General features: G+C 50.6%; 7 protein-coding genes across 7 annotated transcripts; 2 read left to right on the top strand and 5 right to left on the bottom strand.

Moving 5' to 3' along the window:
* Nucleotides 1–5: 5 nt before the first annotated feature.
* Nucleotides 6–3,235, bottom strand: HO173_006008 (uncharacterized protein; the record flags this gene model as incomplete). Its single annotated transcript, XM_037307920.1, has 3 exons — nucleotides 6–166; nucleotides 225–2,943; nucleotides 3,095–3,235. The coding sequence occupies 3 exons, from the start codon at nucleotides 3,233–3,235 to the stop codon at nucleotides 6–8; spliced, it is 3,021 nt and encodes a 1,006-aa protein (XP_037165180.1).
* Nucleotides 3,236–4,509: 1,274 nt separating this feature from the next.
* Nucleotides 4,510–7,374, bottom strand: HO173_006007 (uncharacterized protein; the record flags this gene model as incomplete). Its single annotated transcript, XM_037307919.1, has 1 exon — nucleotides 4,510–7,374. One exon carries the CDS (start codon nucleotides 7,372–7,374, stop codon nucleotides 4,510–4,512), a length of 2,865 nt encoding a protein of 954 aa, XP_037165179.1.
* A 408-nt stretch (nucleotides 7,375–7,782) lies between these two features.
* HO173_006006 (uncharacterized protein) lies at nucleotides 7,783–9,987 on the bottom strand (the record flags this gene model as incomplete). The annotated part of the gene is made up of 1 exon (XM_037307918.1): nucleotides 7,783–9,987. One exon carries the CDS (start codon nucleotides 9,985–9,987, stop codon nucleotides 7,783–7,785), a length of 2,205 nt encoding a protein of 734 aa, XP_037165178.1.
* A 567-nt stretch (nucleotides 9,988–10,554) lies between these two features.
* HO173_006005 (uncharacterized protein) lies at nucleotides 10,555–11,715 on the top strand (the record flags this gene model as incomplete). Its single annotated transcript, XM_037307917.1, has 4 exons — nucleotides 10,555–10,633; nucleotides 10,733–10,745; nucleotides 10,798–10,880; nucleotides 10,940–11,715. 4 exons carry the CDS (start codon nucleotides 10,555–10,557, stop codon nucleotides 11,713–11,715), a joined length of 951 nt encoding a protein of 316 aa, XP_037165177.1.
* Nucleotides 11,716–12,956: 1,241 nt separating this feature from the next.
* Nucleotides 12,957–13,647, bottom strand: HO173_006004 (uncharacterized protein; the record flags this gene model as incomplete). The annotated part of the gene is made up of 3 exons (XM_037307916.1): nucleotides 12,957–13,135; nucleotides 13,192–13,465; nucleotides 13,513–13,647. 3 exons carry the CDS (start codon nucleotides 13,645–13,647, stop codon nucleotides 12,957–12,959), a joined length of 588 nt encoding a protein of 195 aa, XP_037165176.1.
* Nucleotides 13,648–18,488: 4,841 nt separating this feature from the next.
* Nucleotides 18,489–22,102, top strand: HO173_006003 (uncharacterized protein; the record flags this gene model as incomplete). The annotated part of the gene is made up of 3 exons (XM_037307915.1): nucleotides 18,489–18,583; nucleotides 20,088–20,692; nucleotides 20,820–22,102. The coding sequence occupies 3 exons, from the start codon at nucleotides 18,489–18,491 to the stop codon at nucleotides 22,100–22,102; spliced, it is 1,983 nt and encodes a 660-aa protein (XP_037165175.1).
* Nucleotides 22,103–23,097: 995 nt separating this feature from the next.
* Nucleotides 23,098–23,604, bottom strand: HO173_006002 (uncharacterized protein; the record flags this gene model as incomplete). The annotated part of the gene is made up of 1 exon (XM_037307914.1): nucleotides 23,098–23,604. One exon carries the CDS (start codon nucleotides 23,602–23,604, stop codon nucleotides 23,098–23,100), a length of 507 nt encoding a protein of 168 aa, XP_037165174.1.

Raw genomic sequence — 23,604 nt, 5'->3', positions numbered from 1 at the left:
ATGAGCTATCGAGGTGGAGTGGTAGCAATTGCCGGTGTCGTAGCGGTGGCAGCGACGACTGGGGATTTCGAACGAGGTGGCGTGGCATTCGGGACGCTATTGCGCCTTGCTATGATCTGCATCTTTTTGCGAAGAGCAGCGAGGCGTGAGCGGATGCCCTGAACGACTGTATGTGCTTGTCAGCTAAAATTGCATCGAGAGCTTCTTGAGGGCATGCTATTTACGTTTGAGTACGACCTTCCGGTCCTCCGCTTCCACTCCGTTCACGACCTCTTCTTCCGTGCTTGAGCCCTTGGCATCCTTGTCCGTAGCAGTTTTCTTCGAAAACGGCCCCTCGTCATCCTCAAGAACGGCCTCTAGAAGCATTATTGCCGTGACATAGTTCATCTCACAGCCCCAGAGATCATCTCCCACCAGCTCATTGACCGCGGCCGACTTGCTCATCTCCAGCGCGCGATCATACATGAGCGTCTCAGCCGTCACGCCAGAAGTCACTATGACATTGTCCGCGGATGTGCCCATGTTCGCAGGATCTGAAGCAGAGGGATGATTGCCGGGGTGGCTTGGGTGATCTGCGGGGAGCTGCTTTTGGGCCTCAATCAGCTTCAGACGTACAACTTCGGCCTTGACAAGGACCTGATTGAATCGATCTCGAACCCATTGGACGACGTTGTTAACTCGGTTACCAATAGCTGCAGCATTTGCCGTGTTGGAATGGGTCCGAGGCGATGTCGATTCGTCGACTATCTCACCACGATTCTTTCGCGCCCACCAAGCTCCCGCAATATCCATAGACCGGGCGAGCAATGACAATGCCTTGACATAGAGTACTAACGCCTCCTCCGAGAGAGTAACGATTGCATCGACGGTCAGGTTATCATCTTCACTTATACTGTTCCCGCCCTCGCTTCCTTCTGGTATTCCTGCTTGATGCAACCCCAATCCGCGATCCATCGATGGCTCCAGAGGAATTAGCTGTTTGTACTTGACCTCTGCGAATCCATAAACGACATCACTTCTCGTGGCAGAATCTTCGATTACTTGAACGGCTTTGGAATCTTCATCCAAGGGAGCTGGGCTTCTGGAACCGTCACCAATCATGAGAGGGCCGCCTTGACTCGTAGGATAGGCGGGGAAGGGGCTGTAAGAAGGAGGAGAAGGGCCGCCTCGACCAATGCCCAAGGGAGGCGAGAACCCCATACTGAAAAGCCTGCCACTAGCCATGTTGATTGCTTTTGAGATGGCTGAAGTAGCCGAAGGAATGTTCTGTAGCCTCCTTTCGTAGGAATTCTGTCGATGATGATCAGGTCTTTTCCCAGACGCCAGCTGCATGGCTCGTGACGGTGTGATTTGAGCGCCAGCGACCGAAATAGGAGCTCCTTGAGTAGTGGCTCGTCTGACCATCGCGCCACGATTTGAATCCTGCTGAGCTTGGGTTGTGCCGTGGATTCTAGGGCTCGCGGCAAGCTCATCAGCGAAAGCATTGACTTCAACTGCTCGCTTTTCTACCACCACGTAGTCTCGCTCGAACGCTACATCATGCGCTGCACGATCTCGAGCCTCCTTAGCTTCCAAAGCCGCTTTGCGCTGCTGGTCTCTCTCATCGGACCTTGGAGAATTTGGGGCTAGAGATGTCCGACTTGGTTGCTGTTGCATGACTGCGGGCGCAGTAGCTTTGCTATTATGTGCAAGCAAGTCTTGGCGTGCTGGTGCCGTAGCATGAGAAATCATACTTGGACGCGTAGCTTGGTGTGCAGCTTCTCTTGATGGTGGGTTTGCTCGAGTAGCCTCAGTACTGTTTCTCTTTTCTCGCAAATCGCCAGTAGCGGTTCGTGGTGGCGTACCAGATGATCGACGATGAGTTGCAGGCTCAGCCCTGAGCGCAACGGTTTGTGGACTGCCTGAGATCGTTCTTCTTGGAGATTGTGACACATTACCAGTCACGTCAACTTTTGAGGTTCTTGGCGCCGAACCCTCTCCCATTGGCCCTTCTGATGCTTTTTCTTTTCCCTTTCCCACTGGTTCCAAGTCCTGTTTGGGAAGCTGAGCTGGTCGATCTTCCTCAGCCAATCCGGGGATCTCATCCTTGATCACAGTATTGCTGAAGAAATCCTCAAAGCTTGTCCTCTCAACCGGATTCCGCTTCAGAAGACTCCGGATAAGCTTCCTCATACTGTCACTCAAGGCCACCTCTTCCGGAAATTTGATTCTGTCCTCGCCCCGCTCAATCTTACGTAGCAATTCCACGTGGTTTGAGGCTCTGAAAGGCGGCTTCCCCACCATCATCTCGTATAAGACAGTGCCAACGGACCAGAGATCTGCCTTTGCATCGTATTTCTCGTATCTTAGAATCTCGGGTGCCATGTATAGAGGCGATCCACATAGTGTTTCTGCAAGAGAAGTTGAAGGTAGAGACCGCGCGAAGCCAAAGTCCGCAATCTTCAGGGTAGGCAGAGATTCAATACCAGCGGCAGGGACCTTCGATTCGTCGTGAGCAGCATCTGGGACGGCTTCGGGCTTGAATTTGGCACAAAAAAGGGGCGATGGGTCGAGAAGGAGGTTCTGCGGCTTCACATCACGGTGGATGAAGTTTCCCTTCCTTAGGAACTCCAGAGCACTCGCTAGCTGCTTGAGGAAGTGTCGGACTATGACCTCGTTCAGACCACCAGCTGCAGGATTGGGGTACTTTCTTATCATGTCCCTGGTGGTATCATGACGGGACAGTGTGTCTCTCTTCTTGATGAAGTAGGACAAGTCCCCAAGCTCGCAAAACTCCATGATCAGATGTATATGGGCCGTGGTTTCTTGGCAATCCATAAGGGATACGATGTGTGGATGTTTCAAGTTCTTCAAGATGTGGATCTCCGAGTATAGATTGTCCTTTAGTTTCTTGTTAAGCTTGTGCAGGTCGACGGATTTGATGGCAACGTAGCCGGGTTGTTTCTATTGTAAAGTCAGGAGCATTAGCATCGACTTGATAGACGACCTCATGGCGACCTTGACTTGTAATAGCATACACTTGAGGATGCAGCACTTGGTGTTGCAAGAGGCTAAGGGTGATGGCGATGTGAGGGAAGTCAGAAGGGCTACTTACAGACTTGGAAGCTTTGTAAACCGTCGCAAAGCTTCCCCGGCCAATCTCCTCCAGTCTTCTGTAGCTACCGACAGCCATTTCTTGATGTGTTGGATCTTTAGTCCGCTTGGACGTCGAGGGCGATGGTTGTTTAGCCGCCATGATAGAAGGTCAGACGCGGGTGTCCTGCTTCTCTCGGTCCAGCTGACTAGGTTCGGAGCAGCGTTACCACTGCAGATGAGGGTAAAGGGTAGCTGTCAAGGAGTTGTACATTGGAAGTGCGTTTGGTGGTTGAAGGTTGCCAAAGGTTGAGGTTTAAGAGGTTGTCATGTTAGATGCAGGTCGCAGATCCTCGCAAGGGGAAGGCCGTTAGAACCATTCCGATTTGCCGTTGGGGGTGCTGCAGATGCAGGGAACTTGGCTACAGCACTGGAGTATGCTGCTTAGAGTAATTCCCAGAGTTGCCAGGCGACGCGGGGTACAGGGTATGATGTGTGTATCAGAAGCAGTAAAGCGTGATGTAGTCAGGCGAGCGGAGGCCTAGGTATAGGCCTATGACTCGACGCGGTCCAGGACGCCAAGAGAGCGATTACCCTCGACGATTAAGGTAGGTGATTAGATGATATATGATATAAACTAATGTTAAAGAAAGGGAGCTGTATAAGTGTATATATGTGTGTTATCCAAGACGGACGCCGAGCAGAATCATGATGGATTTGTAGGAATCACGGGCGAGACGGTGACAGGACAATAATACCTTACTCGTAGGCGCCCGCTCTCCCACTTCACTTCTTATCAAAAGCCGCTAGTACCGATAAGAGGATAAGCATCCGAGGGATCACACAGCACCAGACAGTAGGACATTTGGTCTACAAGCCGAGCAAGTCATACGACGAGCACGTCACTTTTCTACAGTATGGGCAATAGACATTAATATTGACAATAATCACCATGTTGCACAGATAAGTAAGGGAATATATACAATGGTTTGACTCTGGTTTGCTCTGGCTCAGTTTGATGCCCCGGAGAAAATGAAAATGAGTACCCTGGCATCGTCAAACCGTCAAACAGTCAAACCGGGCTTTTCAGCAGTCACATATGCTGCTTTCTCCATCAAGTACTCGATAACACATGTCAACCAATGCATGTTACTGACTCAAAGGGTAAGCTTAGTTTTAGTCTGAGACTTCTTGGCTGTATTGAGTATTCCGATCCTGTTGCTGTTCGGCTGCGACAGCCTACCTTTTTCTATCAGGCTGAGGGAGGAGATGGTGTGTCATGGTCCCTGCACTCTCAGCTTCATTCTAGAAGATATGAACCAATAACATTAAAGTAACTTCCCAAATTTGCCGAGAAAGCTGCCTCATCAAGGCTACCACCAGTTTGCCATGATATTTCTCCGAAACACCGACCGCTAAATCGAGCAAACAAATCAATCATATCCTCAAGCCTCGTACGAGAAGCCAAAGGATGATAGGCACGATGACATTGTCATTGCCGCCTGTTAACACTGCCTCTGTGAGACTTGCGCCTGTACCGGCAATACAGGCTTTGCCCAACGTAGTAGCCCACGAGTCTCCATGATCGCCAGCCCAGCCTCCTAGGAGAAGCCATAGCCTTGCAAAGCCCAGCCCCAAGACCACAGCCACAGCAAAAGCAAAGCTGCCTTCAAAGCTCTTGCCTCCACTCCAGCACCATCTTCGCCGTCCATAGCGTCGTCCTATCAATGACGCCGCTGCATCTCCCATGCCGACGCAGACGACCCCGCTGATCATGCTAAGTTCTCGTCGCGATACGTCCCATCCTTTCCAAGGAGTGTCTCCTGTCCGCTCAATAGCTGCCAGAGATAGCCAGAGAGGTATGGCACAGCCGATCAATAGGAAGATGTGCGATACGATGACCGGACCCCGATGGTCCCTGCCATCAACATAGGGAGCCAAAAAGTAGGTCAATGGCTTCGAAAGTGGAGGCAACTGTGATGCTCGGAAGAGGTCGAGAAGGAGAAAGACGGCCAGAATGAGTATCAGCGCAAGCGAGATGAATGTGGGGTCAATGAAAGTGGTAGGTAAAAACATGACCACCATCATGCCATGGAATACTTTACGTCGTGTGTCGACGTCGGCTACAGTACTGAGGCGAAATACAACTGTCAAGCCAGCGAGGATGATGCTGAGACAGTAAGCGCAGATGAGCAATCGTAGGTTGGCGGCTCCTACGTTTTCGGGTCGAAATAGCTCCTTCCAGCTGCGAATGTCGAGAATTGAATAAGGAGGAGTTCCTTGCGGCAAGCAAATCCAGTCCTCGAGACTCCATTTAGACACTAGGTATCTCGACAGATGTAGGTCTCCGAGTAGGTAGCCGAGAGCCCAACCTACCGGTTCCTGCCCGTGCAAAGCTTTGCCGCCAACGTAGGGCCTGATAGCAAAAGCAATTACCGCAGTCACTGTAGCATACACATAGAGTGCGAACATCCATTTCACAACAGTCGCCTGGGCTTTGGTCAGGGAGCGAAAAGACCATGACTTGGCGGACGAGAATGGAGACATTCTGCTACGTTCGAGAGAGGCTTTCGACGGGCTATCTGGAGGTGAGCCGACGTATGAAGGCAGAGTATATCGTCGTTGGCGTTCCATCATCTTTCGAGGAACTTTGGTTGTGCCACTCACTCCGGGAATTGCTGGCTGTTTCTGATCCTTCAAAGCTAAGATCGGCATCTCCAAAGCGTACTGAGCTGAACTGCCACCTTCCGTTGGCTCGTTCTCGGGCGTGTCCAGCTTCGGCAGTTGCATACTTCGCTTTCGCGCGTGAAATTTGGGGCGTCTCTGGGGCTCCTCGCTTTCTGAAGCTTCAGAGTCTATGGCCATCAAGCCCCAATTGTTGAGTTTCCTATTCAAGAATTCGTCCATCGTGTATAAGGCACCCTTGTTTCCACGGATGTGGTTTCTAGGCCGTCGATAGCGCCAAGTTGGTATACGAGCGAGCGCTACCCCCCATCTGAGAACCTTACCACACAGTATGAAGATGAATAGACCACCTATCCACACGAGTGATTGCAAGATCGAAGCTTGTGGTGATGCAGAGTCTATGAGTAGATTGATCATGGAAGCAGAAAGGAGTTGCAGTTCCGCTGGCAAGAGGCTTGTCGTAGTCAGGTACCCCAACGTGGGCAATAGAGCTTGATGAAGTGGGTATAGTAGTACCAGAACCTCAACACCAACTACATCATGTACAGCATGTTCAAGCCACATTGGAGTTTGACCGTTGTTCAAGTACCATATCTGAGAGGCCAAGACAGGCGTGGTGGATAGGATCCATTGCCAAGAGCTATACCATGGTAGATCACTGCCAAATGGAATGATCTTACTAGGTATCGAGGAAATGCTCAGAACAAGGTTAGGAAGTAGGAATCTTGGATCTGCATGCATCAACGACAATGCCACAAAGACAGGAACAAGTATAGGGTAGAGTAATGGGGCTGGGTCAAATGCTGCTGGAATGTGAATGTAGAACCGAGACCGATTCTTGGACACACTTAGAGCATGATTCTTGTATATGATCCGAACCGGGTAGAGAGCATAGAGACCCAGTACAACGACAGCATGGCTCAAAAGCGCTATCGGGACGTGATCGAGGCGGGATTCCGACGCAAGGAAGCTGGAGTGAAGATACCCTCCAGCCCATAGGCGCAAAAGCCATCCACTGTCACTGCGGCAGGCGATGAAGCCAATGGCTCCCATCAAGCTCGTTTCCGAGACCCTCCGTATAAGCTCTGCTCGTCTTCTCTGATTGAACTTTTGTCTGAGTTTGATCGTCTCTTCATCAGTGCAACTCTGACTTTGTAAGCTCCCCCAACGCTTGATTTGTGCTTTTGAGTCCAGTTTGCGGGATTCCGCGTCCAGGTACGAGGGTGTCAGCAACGGGCTGTCCGTTCCCGAGCCATTGGGGCCTTTGAGACCTTTCCTTGGCCTGATGGGTGGGGCAGGTAACCCTAGTAATGAGTTACGTCCACGCTCATCGTCGGCTTCGGTACCACTGTCACTCGGCGAGGAGGAACCTTTCCGTCTCTTCCGATGGTCAGCGTCGAAATATGTATGTTCATTCTTTTTAGAGTTCAGAGAGGCGGTCACGGTTGGACCGACGAGGGCATTGCGTAGGCATGCCGCGGCATTTCCGTTGTCTTGGAGCACATCGCTCTGTTGCTTGCTGTACGGATGAGGGGAGCGCGAAAGCCTTGGAGATCGATTTGGATGATTGTTTTCATCAGCGTTCGCTTTCAGAAGAGCGGCTTGAGCCTGGGGCATATCGAGACGTGAATGCTCAAACAAGGCTCCCCCGGGGGTGTATGTGGTAGCTTGGATAGCGCTGCGGATAGGTAAATACTGCCATTCTGCGAAAAATTGCTTCGGTCTTTCAACACCTGGATTGGAAACGTTGGGAGGTGTTGATTTCGCGGACCTTTAATGTCTTCTACGGATACGTCGCCGTGCATAGGGCAGAAGTACGCTAGGCCCCATTGGACGTCTCATGCCGACTTTTGTGACAACTATGGCTCAAAGCTATAGAAAGGCTAGAAGTTGTCAAACAAGGTGGTTTCAAACACGATCATTGGTAAAACAATCAATCTGATAAGCACCTATCTACAGAGTTTCAATTGCTCAGGCTTGTGATACTGATTACCTGTTGCTCCTATAAGTGGAGCTCCGGAATGCCTAAGCTTGTTGAAGGACTATTCCAGCAGCAACTTCTTCGCCTTCGGGTCCGTAGACGGCACTGCAGGGGAAAACTTGCATGCTGAGACCGCTAAGTAGTGCTGTACGTTGTGTATAAACCGTTGCTTGTTGCAGCTGAGGTCTACAACCCTCCACAGTCGCCAATAGTACCGTACGAAACTCTTCATCCGATGATGTCAAGGATATTGTGGCATATGAGACGATGTCAACGTATGGGTTCGTAACTCCAAGAGCCTGCCATTCGATATTACAACCACGCGGTAGCTCGTCCACTTGAACCGCAAAGAAACCGGGTGGTCCAACGAATGGGGAGATTGAGAGCCGTGCAATGTCGGGTAGAGACTGAACTTCTACCTCATCTTTCATGAAACTTCCCAAGCCACCGTACTTCTTGTCCCATGCGTCCAGACCATCCTCTTCCACTCCGTCTTTCTCCCACAGCTCCTTCTGGTGCACCCCTTTCCAGATTTCCCACGCTATGATTGCTTTCATTCGCACGTCACTCTTACCACTGATGAAAGCAATGCCTCCTGTCCACCAACTCACATTCATGGTTTTCCCAATTCTCCATAGATGTTGCAAGGCCAAGCATGCCCGCTTTGAGAATGAATCCATTTCATTCTCATTTTCACTATCCATTTGTTTGTTGCCGTCCTCAACTTGCAATACCTCCATCGATGCCGGTACCAAGGGTATCTGTCCAGCAAGGTATACTATAGCGGAGCCATGTTCGGTGTTCGTTGGCACAGATATTGCTTGCGAGTAGGGTCCAATATTGGCAGGTGCCCAGTAGGATCTTGATTGAATATGCAGACCCTCTCGAGCCGCAAGAGCGCCCAGATTGACGACGAATGAGACCATGACACTCACCTCGTCTGGCAGAGACTCTCCACATGCTACAGTCACTCGGGCTGGTGGGTTTGGTCTCTTAAATAATTGCCCATAGATGCTATTAAGTCCTGGGAAATCTGCCATCGATCGAAGCAACATGGTAGTGAAGATGATATCGTCTGTTGAGCGGTCGTTTTCCGTAAGGAATTCAAGTATTCTCGAATTGATATCCGACATTTGGTCTGTGGCAATGGTATTCGGCCCACGAGATGTCATATTAGAGATCGTGAGCATTGCCTGGGTTCTGAAGACGACGGGTTTTACTTCCCAACGGGTTGGAATTTTTCTCGGATTCTTGGCCTTCGTTTGACCAGTGACTATATGCGGATTTGCTTGACCAGTAATGAAGGGTATCTTGCCCCTCAGGTGGTGATATAATTCTTCAAACTCCCCATCCCATAGTCCGATGGTTCTCAGTAATGTTTTCCACTCTTGACCGTCGGAAGGTTCGCTATCGTCGTTGGTCACCATTGTTCCGGCATGTTCTCTAAACGCCAACCATGCCTCACCACCTCCACCCTTTTCTATCCACATCTCTTGGTCGTCGACCACAATATTTTTCCTGAATACTCCCATTGGTCCATTTACAACGAGGGTTTCGTACTCCCCACCCTCACCTAGAACACTACCTCCAAACCTGCGCATACCCTTCTCGACCCTTGCTCGTACTTTTCGATCCATCAAATTCTGCCACAGCAATTCCTCTTCCAGCCCGCCAGAAGCGACCTTCACGATACGCACATCCAAGCCAACAGCTGCCATGTCATCAAGTAAACCGCCAGCTGATGGTGGAGGAAGAGAAGGATACTGCCATAAGTAGCTCAACGGGACAAGATTGAGGCGTCGGGCTACAGACTCGATCCGTGTGCGTTGGTAGGTACTGAGTATTGCTCCGGAGCAGACCGCATTTACATGTGGATATTGCTGAAGAATTCTGCGAAGTAATTCCATCAAATCCTCTGTCTCGTCAACTCGTTGGGAATCTTGTTGATTATCTCCAGCATATTCGTAGACCTTTGACGGGTTCAATGCTGAGCCAGATATCTCCTGACGGAATACTGGCAATCCCAGTGCGTCTGAATAGAGGGGCGTAAGTCTGTGACCAGCTGTTTGATACATGTAGCTGTTGAGATCTTCTGAGATTCCGCCCAGTGACAGTGCCTGTGGCGGATACAGATTCGCAAGAGCAACAACCCGATGATTGTTGGCTAGACAGTGTAGTACCGAGAAGAAAGAGTCCTTGCCACCGGATATGAGCCCAATGACAGTCAGTGATTTGGGGTTGTCACCCATGGTGTTGCTAGGAGGCAGATTTCAAGGGACAAGGATCCTGTACATGGCAACAGAGCAGTCTTCTCCCCAGGATGCGCTTTTGATGTTACTATTCTTCAAAGGGTTCTAATTTCAAAAAAGGATGATGAGAAGTTATGGATACAGACAAGGGCTGGCCTCAGACCCATAAATCGGCGAACAGAAAAGGACTAGTAGACTCGATACGGTGCGTATCACACAAATACAGCTTCCATGGGATTTAACTGTCTCCAGAGTAGGAGGTTCACAATCTGGCTACTGCGTTCACATGTCATGTGAAAAGTCAAGGAAATCGTCGTCCTGGGGTATTCACCATCCTAGTGTCCTAGTAGATAACTTCTGAAGCTGGCAGGGCATCAAAGTATGCCTAGAATGAGCCCATACGCGACCTTGCCAGTACATTGTACAATGATATGTGTATAACACTCGCAACATGCGGAGAAGAACCTTTTATATCCGAGCGCCAAGACTTTTGACGATCCTTACACAATTGGATCACTCGTTCGTCAGCATATGACCGTACTTTTTGCAGAAACCTATTCTACTAAGATGTCGAAAACAGTGCATATAGGCTCGAAAAGCCAGTTTGACAGTCTACTTCGATCCTCCAAGATAGTAGTGACAGACTGTAAGCAAGCTCACTTACCCCACTTAATCCTACTACCTGAGGGCGCCTCATTCCAAGCAGCTCCTTGTAAAGATAATACGCTGATTCGGTTTCCTACAGTCTACGCAGACTGGTGTGGACCATGCAAACAGATAGCTCCGATTTATGAACAGCTTTCGGCGCAGCTATCTCGACCAAATAAGATCACATTTGCTAAGGTCGACACTGAACAACAACGGGAAGTTGCACAACGATACGGAGTTACGGCGTAGGTAACAGACGCCCAAACTAAAATTAGGGACACTTAACTAATCACCAGTCTCCTAGGCTCCCTACTTTTATTATATTCAAGAACACCGGAAATCGTCGAAAGCATAAAAGGAGCCGACCCACGAAAGCTCCAGGCGGTAGTCAAGAAGCTTTCAGCAGAAGCAGATTCAGATGGTGCGAATGGATTCGGGGAGGCAAGTAGCAGTGGTTCAGCATCCTGGATGGCTGCGAGTCTGCCCAAGGGCTACAGCGACGTGACGGATCAAGTGGATGTTCGGGGTCTCGACCTACTGAACTCGGCCAGCGAATGTGGCACCGCGAGAACGCTTTTCGACAACAGCAAGCCGTCCGCGCTGGACAGTGGGAAGGGCAAAGGCAAGGGGCCTTCGAACGAGGAAGAGGATAAGAAGGACTGGGTGGAGAGTGATACGGATGAGCAGCTCATGCTCTACGTCCCATTCATGTCGACACTGAAGGTTCATACGCTACACATCACTTCCTTACCAGGAAAAGATGATGATGAGCCTCCAATGCGGCCGAAGACCATCCAGCTTTATTCGAATCGCGCGCACGTACTAGGTTTTGATGAGGCAGAAGACTTGCCAGCTACGCAGGCTATTACGTTAAGCCCTCGAGATTGGGACGAAAAGACTGGGACCGCCAAGGTTGAGCTACGCTTCGTCAAGTTTCAAAATATCACTTCGTTAGTGGTGTTCATTGTTGATGGGGAAGGGAGTGGGGACAAAGTGAGGATCGATAGGATGAGGATTGTGGGCGAGACAGGAGAGAAGAGAGATCTGGGGAAGCTTGAGAAAGTTGGAGAACATGACTGATGACTGCATACATGGGATACGAAACACTTATTGACCTTTGCGAGCATGAGGCATGCACAAAAGCAAGCAGTGTCTTGCATTTGGTAATTACCAGCCAAATTTTGATAATGCCATCCTCCTTTGGAGTCCCATATGCTCTGTTTGTCCCGACCATCGTTCCTTGCGCAAACTCTGCCAATTTGTAATCTTTCTCCGTCAACGTGCAAGAACAGAGCGACAAAGAGTTCTGTACTCTAATGTCTCAGCCCTCAAGGTCAAAGTATGTTCGATCTTCACCCTCAGCTCTCTCATTCCCACATTGCATGGGGTGTAGTATTTCAACGAATAGAGCCTGCCCGGGATCACAACGACGTGCAATTCAATACTCTGTGGTACAACCGACGCTTGGGTACATCACTGAGTAAGATGACCAGGCAACACGAGGTAGAAGTCGTACCGCCGCACGAAGAAGGAAAAGAAGAGGAGGGCGAAAAGTTCGGTTGAATAGAGAACCGTAAGGCTGAGCTAGGCTTGAATTTGGAGGTACCTTAGTGGGGTGGATGAGGAGGTGGTGAGGTTTTCCTGCTGTTTCCTTTCTAACATGATATGGCTGATGATGAACGATACGAGCTGTATCACCAATATAATAGGAAGAGAATGACTTGCTCTTTGAGCAGATGATCTCAATATGACAAGTTCTGAAGCCTACGTCTTTGACAGCCTTTGGAGTGGTTGGCCCCGTGGCCGCACAACCTTTCTCATCCTTCCTTATTCACAATGAAATTCTTCATTGTCAAACGAAAAAGAATGTGGAGACCTGTGAAACCCTAGAGCTAACCGTCTGGATGACAAAATTGATCTTTTGGACGAGCACATGCCCACAGCCACGCTCTTTCGAGTAGAAGATCAGAGGCATAGCTCTCAGATTGTGTAAGCTGCTTTGCACACGAGGCTCTCTAGCTGCATTCCAAGTCTCAAGCAGCAGCTAGCAGCGCTGTTCGCGGTGGCTGCCGGGTGGAGTCTGCTCATACTTTCTTCTGTTATTGAACCAATGCCCGTATCGATCACGTCTCCCGTTCGTTCCAAACCTCTCCGAGTGGATCTTTCCCGTTGCACGTATTTGACACTCGCGGATTACATAGAGCACATTCCAGCCAGACTGTGGAGAGGCTGTTCTGGCAAACAAACACCAACGGTAACGAGACCAGCTATGATATCACTGACATATGGAAAACCATAGATCATATACGCCTCTTGAGCGCTCAGGCGTTGAAGGAATAGCCCGAGCAGCATGCCGTCCCTGCTAAGCTCTTGAACGTCCAGCCAGCTGCTTCACCAGCAAGGCAGGCTTCGTGTCCCAATGCTGCACCGTCTGGATTAAGTCGAGTCACTGCATTTTGAAGATTCTCTGGAAGGTTCACCATTCTACCGTCCCCAAGATCTATCGGATTTGTGGCATTAGTGACGTTCGCGTGTCTGCTACGGCTAAACATTCACAGGTGTGGAAACATCGTTCCGCGTATTCGGCTGCTATCGCTGGCTCGTAAAAAAGGCTTTCGATCTTGTTGCAATTGATCACCTGTCCAACCCATTGGCAGCCAGCTCGATCGCAGAGGCCTTCCACGTCCTCGATGTACTCTACTTGACCCCATTGATCGATGTACTGGATGGATTCCACTGTGCCATCCTTTGCCACGTTCCATGGCTGCATAAAGATGTTCCTAGGATAATCTCGTGGATCCTGGGGCAACGTTCCAGCACAGTGGCCTGTCTGATAGCCGAATCAGTGGACGTTAGGAAGAAGGATCAAGAACCTACGAAAAAGGTGCTTCGTTTGGCAAGTGGTTGTGCGAGTGTCCGGTCGACGCTGAGAGGAATACATGAGACTAGTGTCCACACGAGCGAGGCGACAAGGAAGAGCTTTTGTACATGGTGACAAGTCAAGCTTGCCATATTTTCGATCAGGATGATCAGTTATCAGAGGCATCAAGAGGATCAATGAGCCGGTGGAAGCGAAGCAGACTCACTCTACGAAGATCAAGCCAATTCCACAGATGAGTCTCGTTCCTCTTACACCTCTCCTAGGCGGGTATTCGGCTTCATCGACAGACAGGCTAGCAACAACTAGGTCTCACGCATTTCTTCCGTATTCAATGATTCTTGATGTCTTCAACCCGCGCTTTGCAAATCTACCGGCCTCTATTTTCCCACACGACAGCTTCATGCAGGGTCTTTCCCCAAGATCGTCCACCAGCCAGCGAATCGAGGAGGAAAGTGCGGGAGTACAAGGTGGGTCGGGCGCGTGTTCGGTTGAGAAGAAATGAAGTCCTCTACCCAAAAGTACCTTGTGAATCTAAGACAGCCGCCCTTTTCCCTCGTCGATCCGGGGGCATTGTGCCCATGTCTACAGGTACATCCAAGGTCAATGAAGTGCAATTAAGATTCACACAATCTTATCTCTCCGTACTGTGATCGTTCCGTTCAAAGAAGGCATTTAACAGCCAATCCAACCTCGCTTGCAGTTGCAACCTGCTCCGTCTACTCTTCTCCTCAAACCGTCAACCTCAACAGCTATGCCCCTCATCATGAGCCCCTGTCTCCTCGATGACGCCAACAACCTAGCACAAGCCCACCTCGCCACGTTCGCCTACTCCGCCTCTGCCTCCTCAAAATACCACCTCAAAATCATCGACACCTCCACCAACGAGATCGCGGCCTACGCAATCTGGATCTCCGTCCCCCCTTCCTTCTCCTCTCCCTCCTCAAAGACGCCAAGCCGACGACCATGATCCATGGCTCCTCTCGTCATCAGAGCTGGTGACGACGACCAACAGCAACAGCGGTCTGTGCATAGGGGCACGGGAGAGGTTGTGGAGTACCTGTCTCTACCGAGGGGCGAGCGTGGCGTCGAAGTTTAGGCGGTTCGGGCTGAAGCACGGGGGGGTGGACAGGCAGTGCAGGAAGAGGGTGGAGAGTGTGAGGCCGTCGGTGGGGAGGTGCGTTGGGCTCGTGGGGGCCTGAGAGGTGTGGAGTCGGGAGAGTGGAGGTCATGATCGATCGCTCGCTACGGCCATGTTTGACGAACCGAAACGAAACGAATGTCCGCCTCGGTTATGTTTTCAGGGAGGGGCACGGATCGACTTGAGGCTCGCGAGGAATAGGTGTTTCTGTCCGATTTGAAATGGAAGGCCGGCTGCATGTGACCCCGTCATCGATTACTTTCAGCTACCTACCGGCCGGAACAAAAGGTCCGCTTTTTTTTGTTTTTTTTTGAAACAATCGCACGACTCCACGGCTTGCAGGTCGTATCCGTGTTCATGTCAAGCGATGGGAGGCGTTCTGCGTAGTGGTTGCCATTGATCGCGTAGCATTGTACTGGCCGGTAGTAGGCGAAAGGGGCCGGGAGCACATGCTCCGGACCACTCTTCTCACAGGACAAGAACCGCAGGCGCTGGCGCGACTCTGTGAAGGGCCTCGGTCCAGACCCGTTCTTCCTCTACTTGAAGCTGTTTCTCGCCAAGGTATCATGCTGAGATGGTATGAATCGACCGTACCACAGGATAAACTTAGACACCACTGGACTCGTAGACCCACAGCGATACTTTAGGTAAATGATTCTAACTCTGGGCGTCCGGGCTCGAGATGGGCACCGGTGCTCGGTTTGATCCCCGTGTAACATATGTAAAGGTATCTCTCCTATCATGGACATGACACGCTACACCAATTACGCCCCGAAGACTTTGACTACCCATCGACATCGACATCGACATCGTCATCGTCATTCCCCCCCCTGCCCCCTGCCCCCGTCCCCACCCACCAGATCTACAGAAACCAGGTTGACATAGAGTCCAAAACACGGAATGTAACCTCTCCGCATGGCCAAAAAAAGGTTAAAAAAGGGCAGTCGTAACTAACTGGTAAAAAGAAAAGCCCGGGAAAAAAAAAAAAAAAGGAGTTTCCTCGAATCGCGGCCAACACGTGGTTCGAAACTTTGGGGTTTTCCGTCGTCGCTTTTCAGCCAGAGGAGGAGGACAGCTGGTCGGTTGGTCGATCGACGGACGGGAAAAAGGAAGGAGGGGAAAATGAAAGAAAGAAAGAAGAAAAAAGAAGGTGATCTTCAGGTACCGTACGACCACACCCAAGCCTCCGAAAGAGCCTGCTAGCCGTGTTTCAGGCTTCCGGGTCCCCACTCCACATGCTTCTCCCGCAAGTGCCTCGTGTGGGCCCGGGAGACTCGGATAGGAAGTCGGTGGGAAGTGTGTGTTTTGGTTTGGACTTTGGACGTTGGAGTAAAGTGCCCCTGGTTGCGGTGAGAGAATTTGATTTTTTAATTTTTTAATTTTTTAAATTTTTCGCCATGATTTCATTTGGCAAAAGTTGAGTACCGTAACTACATTACTCTAAGCGGAGGATTTCCGATAAGGTCGATAAGGGTGAATGGTGGAACAAGTTGCAGACTCGCACGTCAGGGTACCTATGCAGGTCTGACAGAGTCTGGGCCCCGTTGGGCTCCGAGTCCGCTGTTTGGGCGGCCAAAGCCTCCAAAAAGCCACGGGCTTGGCCTTTTTCCCCGTGTGCCCCAAAAAGAGACGGGAGGAGATTCAGCGAACGGCAACTCTAACCACGGAGGATACGAAAGTTCTCCCTTCGACAGTTCGTATCAAGTTATCGAGACGACTCGGTATGCTGTTGGTCGGTCTTGGAGCCTCCGCTGGTTGTTTGGAAATGTTGCTTGCTGACGTCCCCGCGGTGTCGAAAGAGCGGAAGATGCGAATATCCGGTAGACCTTAAAGTAGGGCATTCCCAATTGAACATAGGCACATGTAGGTATTCAATCGTGAAGCGGTCTAAAGATAGCCCCCACCGTTGGGCGACGAGCACGACGAGATACGAATTCGTTCTGCCTTCTCCCAAATGGGCCGAAGATTTGACCTCAATCACCTCGCGTCTTGACTTCACACCCGCAACGACTTTTTTAGAGCATCTTCAAAACACCCGCCAAGCCGCAAGATTGCGTTCCATGCTTCTGCACATCGCTTTGACCCGTTCTCCGTTTCGACCATTTGCTGTCAGACTTCACTCCTGCCCTCCTCCATGTGATACCAGGCCATCGGTAGACTTCTAGCGGTCAGGAAGTAGCACTTGGACCTACGTGGCACTACGAATGCTGGATGACGGTATTTCGCCGGCCTACAATGTCGCTTCAAGCAAAGCGTTAAGACCCTTGGGTCCATTTCATCCCTCTTTCAGCCTCTTCTGCGGAAGCTGCTGGTGTATTCGTCGATGAGACTTTTCGGCCAAACTGCAAGAGGCTATCTAGGTAGATGTTTACCAATGTCCCCTGTCACGAAGTGTTGATAAAAATCCAAGACCAGATCCACTATCCTGGTCTTGAATCTGGACTAGAGGCAAGCCCTATTCGAAAAGCCTTCGAACTTTCTTCGATCATCTATGCCTTCGGCGATTTTTCATGGGAGCAACAGGCTTCATGGTGGGCCGGTGGCTGGTGGGGAAATTCCCCCGGCCCGTTGACCCTAATTTCAAGACCCTGGAGACTGTACTTATCGTGTGCTGACTCCTGAGTGCTGATAGAGCCAAGCAAGGGTCGAGAGGGGTAAGAACTCTGAATCTGGAAGATCAATTTTCGGCGGTCCGAACAGCGGTACTCCACCCGCTACGGAGTGAGCTCGTCTGAGGGGTTTATTCATGATGATCGGTAGTCTTTGCGGGAGAAAGATTACGGTGTTCAAGGACTTTCTGATCTGTAATTTTGTTATCGGCATCCTTCCATGACGCAATGTCGTTAGGATTTTAATCGCGCTTTCTTTTGCCGAGGGAAGAAATGTTTGGAATATTCGAATTTTTTTACGTTTTTCATCAGCATCATTGGCAAAAACAAAGTGCCGTACCTGCGCCGTTCCTGCATTAGCTTGTGGATAGTCCCAGCCTATTCCGATTGGCGTTCTTCTATCGTAGCTCACTAGCAGATAGCAGGGGATGTGCATGGCTGGAAGGGACCCCTGGCGAAGTCGAGCCAATAACGTGACATCCATCTAATGCAGCGTGACGAAACCAACTTGAACGGCATAAGAGCTGGGATCCGCGTATAGCGGCGAGGCTGTCTTGCCATTTTGGTAACTCATCTCTTGCCACTCAATAGTGTAGATCCTATTATTAGTAGCAGTGTCCCAGGGCGGGTTGTGCATGTCTTCTGCATAACTAGTGGTGTGTCGCTACAGAATTCCGTGCCATTGGCTGCGCCGCTCTGGAGTGGCGGGTATTTTCTTGGTGGTGTGCTGATCGTGAAGAAATAGCATGGTGCGGATTAGAGCATACCACTGTGTGGTACTTTTTTATGAACCGCCGCAGAATAGTTATGCATGACCAACAGACTCTTCAAAGGCCCAGAATTTGCGCACGGCACGCACAGAAGGACCGAACCTTTGAACAGTCAGACGCATTGATCTCATTTGATTAATTAGGCTATGTGTCTTGTCGACACATATCCGTGAGATATACGCGCCGCAGCACTGCTGTTGATGCGCATGTTGCTGACCCCGCACCGCACGGCGCACGGTTGTTGGTTTCAAAGGGCATCAAAGCGGTGCAAAAATGACACATCTCCAATCTGCTATCGATACGGTCCAGTGAGACGAATTAATTGGCGCCTATCTATCAAAGAATCGGTACCTTGCAGGCTTTGCAGATCATGAAGCAGTAGTCAGAAGTTCTGGAAGCTCGATTGGAGCACCTTAGCACTGCAGTCATGGCGGCTATGCTTTTGACCAACCAATATGAGGCCGAGCTGTGCAGCAGGACCGCCCATTATTCCCAGGCAACGGGATCCTATCGATATGGGCGCTATCATCGATAGCGGGTGTGTGGTCCAGTAAGATGCTGACGCGGGGCCTTCGTAAGCTGATTCGTATCATCGTACGGAGATGCTTTTCTCAGCTTTCTGATCCAACAGGAGGCATCTGTTGCGTAGAATCCTGTCTTACTCCGCTGAACCATAGTTGAGATGTCACCTTTTTAGATGGACCTGTGGATTCATCAGGCTTGAGGGTCGCAGCTGAAATTCACATCATGTGGGTAGTATGCGCTTGCTTGCAGGTGGAACAGCGTGCCCCTCATCGGCATTGGCCAGTGAGGGTGCTGATCCTTGCCTGAAGGCCCCAAAGTATCCTGAGTACAGTGCCAAGTCACAGGTCGGTATGCACAGCAAGACACCTTTGGGACTGGAGTTGAGTGGTCATGCACAGGCAAAGTCTGGTACCAGGCCAAGTTTGTCTGAGAAGAGTCGTCGCTTGCTTCGTTGGGGCGTCTTGGTCGCTCGCAATTTCCCAATCATGATAAAAACAATAATGTCCCTAATGAATCTCTACCAAATTATGGCCCATTCAGGGTTTCCCCAAATCCCAATGGGAGGTCATTCATTCGTCAGCGATCTTGGCTTTGTCACCGTAAGTCGCACGCCTATTTATTTTTTCGGTTCCGCTCGCTGCTGTGTCAGCCCTGGAGAGAGGGGGGGGGTTTGTGTGTGGGTAGTACTGCGACTGGGACAATAATGGTACAAGTGATGAGAGAAAAGCGGCGTTGGAAAATGGACTCGTCAAATGGGTTGGACTCGGAATGCTTTCTAGGTAGTAAGCTTGGGCTAGTGCATGCGAGCTGGAGAGGCAAGGAGGAGAAAGAGGATGAGGATTCGAGGATTGAGGATTGAGCTAGAAGCTAGATGGTAAAAAGTAGAAGCTACTCAAGTTACTGGGATGCACTGCGCCATCATCACATCCCTCCCGAAATCCCCATACGATTTGATCCGTCTCTACTTTACTCTAGCTCATGTGCTTATGTTCGAGCCTAGGGTTCTTAGGTCGATTTTAACTCCATTTCGTTGTCCTCTTTCGCCTAAGTGGAGAATGGAAGAATAACTGGCCTTGCCTTCTTCAACGCTTGTCTGCGTTATTCTACTTTACCCGCTGAGTGCCCTCCACATTCATTTTTCTTCTCTCTCCTCATTATCAGGTCTGCTCGATCATTTCGTCGACACTCCCAATCTCTTTTCCATTTTTACTACTAACCCACTTCTTTGTAATATTTTTATTATTTTTGAGATCTTTGACCTCGGGCTCTTTCATTACGTGCCCTTCTTCAATCCTCTCACTGTCACTCCTTTGGCACTTCTGCCCACCAGACAAGCAAACACTTCGAATTCCAGACCGAGCCCGAGCAATACTACACCGATAAACATATTAGACAGACGTTTGGATAGTCCAGCTCTGTTGTTCAGTCACTCCTTCGACCAGTCGACAACGTTTGGAACAAACAAGTATGGCATGATCCTGGAATGTAATATGTCAGGGAAAAGGCAGTGCTGACAATCTTCGCTCTAGCCCGCCAGATAATTGCACAACAGCCATGGAATCTTCACACTCGATGCATCCTCCCCACCCAATGGGACAACAATCCTTTTTCTATTACACCCCAGACCCTAATGCAGACCGTCGGCAGCACGGCAACTTCGCCCCACACCCTAATGCAATGCACGGTGGCATAGCAATGCATCACTACCAGCAACAGCTCTACCATCATGAAATGATGATGCACGGACAGTACCCTGTGTTCGCTCCGTTACCCTCGTCCGGCCCGTCCATGTACCAGCCTCAGAAGTCAATGCTCCCCATGGCATCTCCTCGTCCCATGCAGCAGAAGCCCGCGTTCTTATGCCAATATGAAGGCCAGCAGCTTTCAGTGAACACCGAGTGCAGCACACCGGATCTTTACGTTTACCCATCGACACCACCGCTATCTTTCTCTGGGAGTGCCTCCAGTAGCCCACCGTCAACCTGTGGTGTTCTGCCCACCCCAGTAACGGGTGCATACATGGGACTCGAGAAGAACATCGAGGGCGTCAAAGAGGGATGCCAAAGTGATGTGCAGAGTGAAATTCTCGCCGGCGGGGATTGGACTCGATGTTGCTCACCACCATTGACACCTGGTACGTCACATGAATCATCGATCTGTTTCCATGTTCGACCACAACCATCGATTGGTTATTGTGGATTTGAGGAAATTCGATACAATTTTCAAAGTGTCGTGTTCTAATGATTGTGTTGTGTCCGTAGTGTTTATCCACCCGCCTTCGGTAACGGCTAGCCAAGCCTCCGACCTCCTTTCCATCAATTCTTGTCCTTCACTTTCTCCTTCACCGTCACCAATCTCGCGATCCAGCACTACCACTTCCACTACCGATTTTGATTTTTGTGATCCTCGCAATCTATTCGTCGATGCGCAAAACTCAAGCAACATCGCGATCGACTTTCCACCTTTGCCAACTTTGTGCTCAGGGGACGACGAGGAGCACAAACTGATCCTTGGAGGTGATCTCAGCCTAATCAAACAAGAATCTCAATTCAGTAAATCTTTCGAGTCTTCAGCGACATCTACCCTCGGTGGTCTGCCAAGCTTCGACCCATTCTCTGATCTTGACGACTCTGAGAACGAGTTCGTCACTGACCTTTCCCGATTCTCACGTTCAGAAAGCACTTCTTACCTTGGCAACAAGAGACAGCGACTCGACCTCATCTCATTTGACGACGAGGAGTTCCTCAGTGAAGACAGTTTCGAGGACTTTGAGAACGTTGACCAAGTTGCGTCGGCCGGACTTCCAACACCTCCTGAATCCCGGCGCTCCTCTGAAGACGTGTCTGCTAAGATGAAGACCACCAAGAAGCGGGGTCAGACCAAGAAGCCAGTGAAGAAGACTAGCATCAATGCCGACATATCTGACTCTGAGCCCAGCATAAAGCACGAGACGCACTCGCACGCCACTGGCTCGTCACCAGAGCAAGGTTCTGCTGCTCCCGAAACATCTGAAACTCATGATAGCAATGCTGCCTCTGACAGCAACGCTGTTGCATCTAGCACTGACACTGCTGCGACCTCCCTCCAGCCAGTGGCACGTCGAGGCCGCAAACAGTCAGTCACGGATGATCCATCAAAGACATTTGTTTGCAATCTGTGCTCTCGCCGCTTCCGTCGCCAAGAGCATCTAAAGCGTCACTACCGCTCTCTCCACACTCACGACAAACCCTTCGAGTGCAATGAATGTGGCAAGAAGTTCTCCCGTAGCGACAACCTTTCACAGCACGCTCGCACTCACGGAGCCGGCGCCATCGTGATGGGAGTCCTAGAGGATGGCGAACTTCCACCAACGGAGGCAGGCAGCCCCATCGACCATACTGATACAGGTGCTCTCGGTGCCGTTCTTTTCGAGGCCGCCCAAGCCGCCGCCGCCAACGCTTCAAGCAGCTCTTCATCCAGCAACAGCTCTCGCCGAGATAGTACCAGCCCAGCACCATCGATCGAGAATATCAGGACGAACAGAAAGAGGAAGAGGGAGGAATAGACAATGTCAAAATTGTACCATATTTACGACGACATAACGATGGAACGTATTCGTCCGCTCCAGCCAGCGTGACGCGGATCAAGCACAGCATGGAAGACGGCTGTCCTAGCCGCCAAAAGTGTTGCTGTATTCATAAAGGGGTATTACTATCTTAGAACGGCGTTTGCACTTGCTCTAGCGGCTTACGGGCAACCAGACAGGACTTGCTTGGAGGTTGCCAATGGGTGTTGCTGACCTTTTCTCCTTCTCTGTAATCATACTTGGGTGCTTGATGGACGGGGCTTTTCTTGCTGTGTATGCTGTATCCCGCCTTGTTGTATGCACTATGCTGGTCATTCTGCTACACATAGCTTACTATCTTATCAATGAAGACTGTTAAATAGCTATCCTAATGCTACACTGGTGGACCCGATATACTTTCAAAGGTGACATATCCTGCGGACGGGGTACTCCGTCTTCGACTTATCAACATTGGGTTTCAACTCCGGGACCACACATCTGCGGCGCTAATAGCACAGTACTGTATGAAAGACCTCGCTCGGCCTCACCGACCAGGCCACCAAGATTCTCCTCGCGCCCATCCATTCGTCATACTACCCTGGTGCGACCATCCTTCAGACCGTAGCCGCTATCTTCCTGCATATACTGCCTTCACGCCAGACTTGCATAAGATAACTTTCTCTCCTTAGCGCGCGGTTGCAGGTCTCCTCTCAGCAGACCACCCAAGACCACCATCAATCAGCGACACGCCTGTTCGTCTGGAATGGACATGACGAATCCAACGCTGCCGTAGACAGCTCGTAGCCGCTCGAATACTGGCCATGTGATGTCTCTGGACTCGCTCCGTAGACTCAGAGGCATCACGTCCGGGCAGCCGTCCACTCCCTTGGCCTTGCCACCTTCACGTGAACCACAGATGTGGGGCATCCAGCGGCACAGGACCGCATGGCTTTGCTTGATACCTTTCGTTTTCTCCAAGAAGAAAAAACCATACCTCACCCATCCTCGGCGACAGCAAAAGTCACCCTCAACCAAAGACTGCATCCCTGACAGGGCGTAATCGTCTCCCCATACTCGGCGTTCAACTCCAACTCTTCCTCCGTAATCACATAGGCACCATCTTTCCCACACCGGCAGCCACGATACCACATCTGTTCTTTCTCGTCATAGCCCATGTCACCTAGATCCACGGTTTCCAGGCCTGGGTGTGAGGGTTGGACCGGGACTCTTGTCGCGGACGACGATGTGATGAGAGAGAGGTCGTGTTCGGAGCGGGCGCTGGGGTCAGTGAGGGTTTTGTAGGCGAGGGTGATAGCGTCTATGGTGTATTTTGAAGTCGACGGTGAGGCGGGGCAAGGGCGGGATTTGTCGGGGTGATGAAGGAGGAGGGCGCGGCGGTAGGCGTGGCGGATGTCTTGGTCTGTGAGGTCTTTGCTTGTAGAGGGGTTAGATGGGAGGCCAAGGACTTCGTAGTGGTTTTGGGTGTAGCTTCTTTCCGGCAT

This window comes from Letharia columbiana (genome assembly GCF_014066305.1).
Source record: "Letharia columbiana isolate WasteWater2 chromosome Unknown Sc0000017_s0, whole genome shotgun sequence".
In the NCBI taxonomy this organism is placed as follows: Eukaryota; Fungi; Ascomycota; class Lecanoromycetes; order Lecanorales; family Parmeliaceae; genus Letharia; species Letharia columbiana.
Note: the sequence above shows the minus strand (reverse complement) of the source record. Positions and strands in the feature narration are given on the sequence as shown.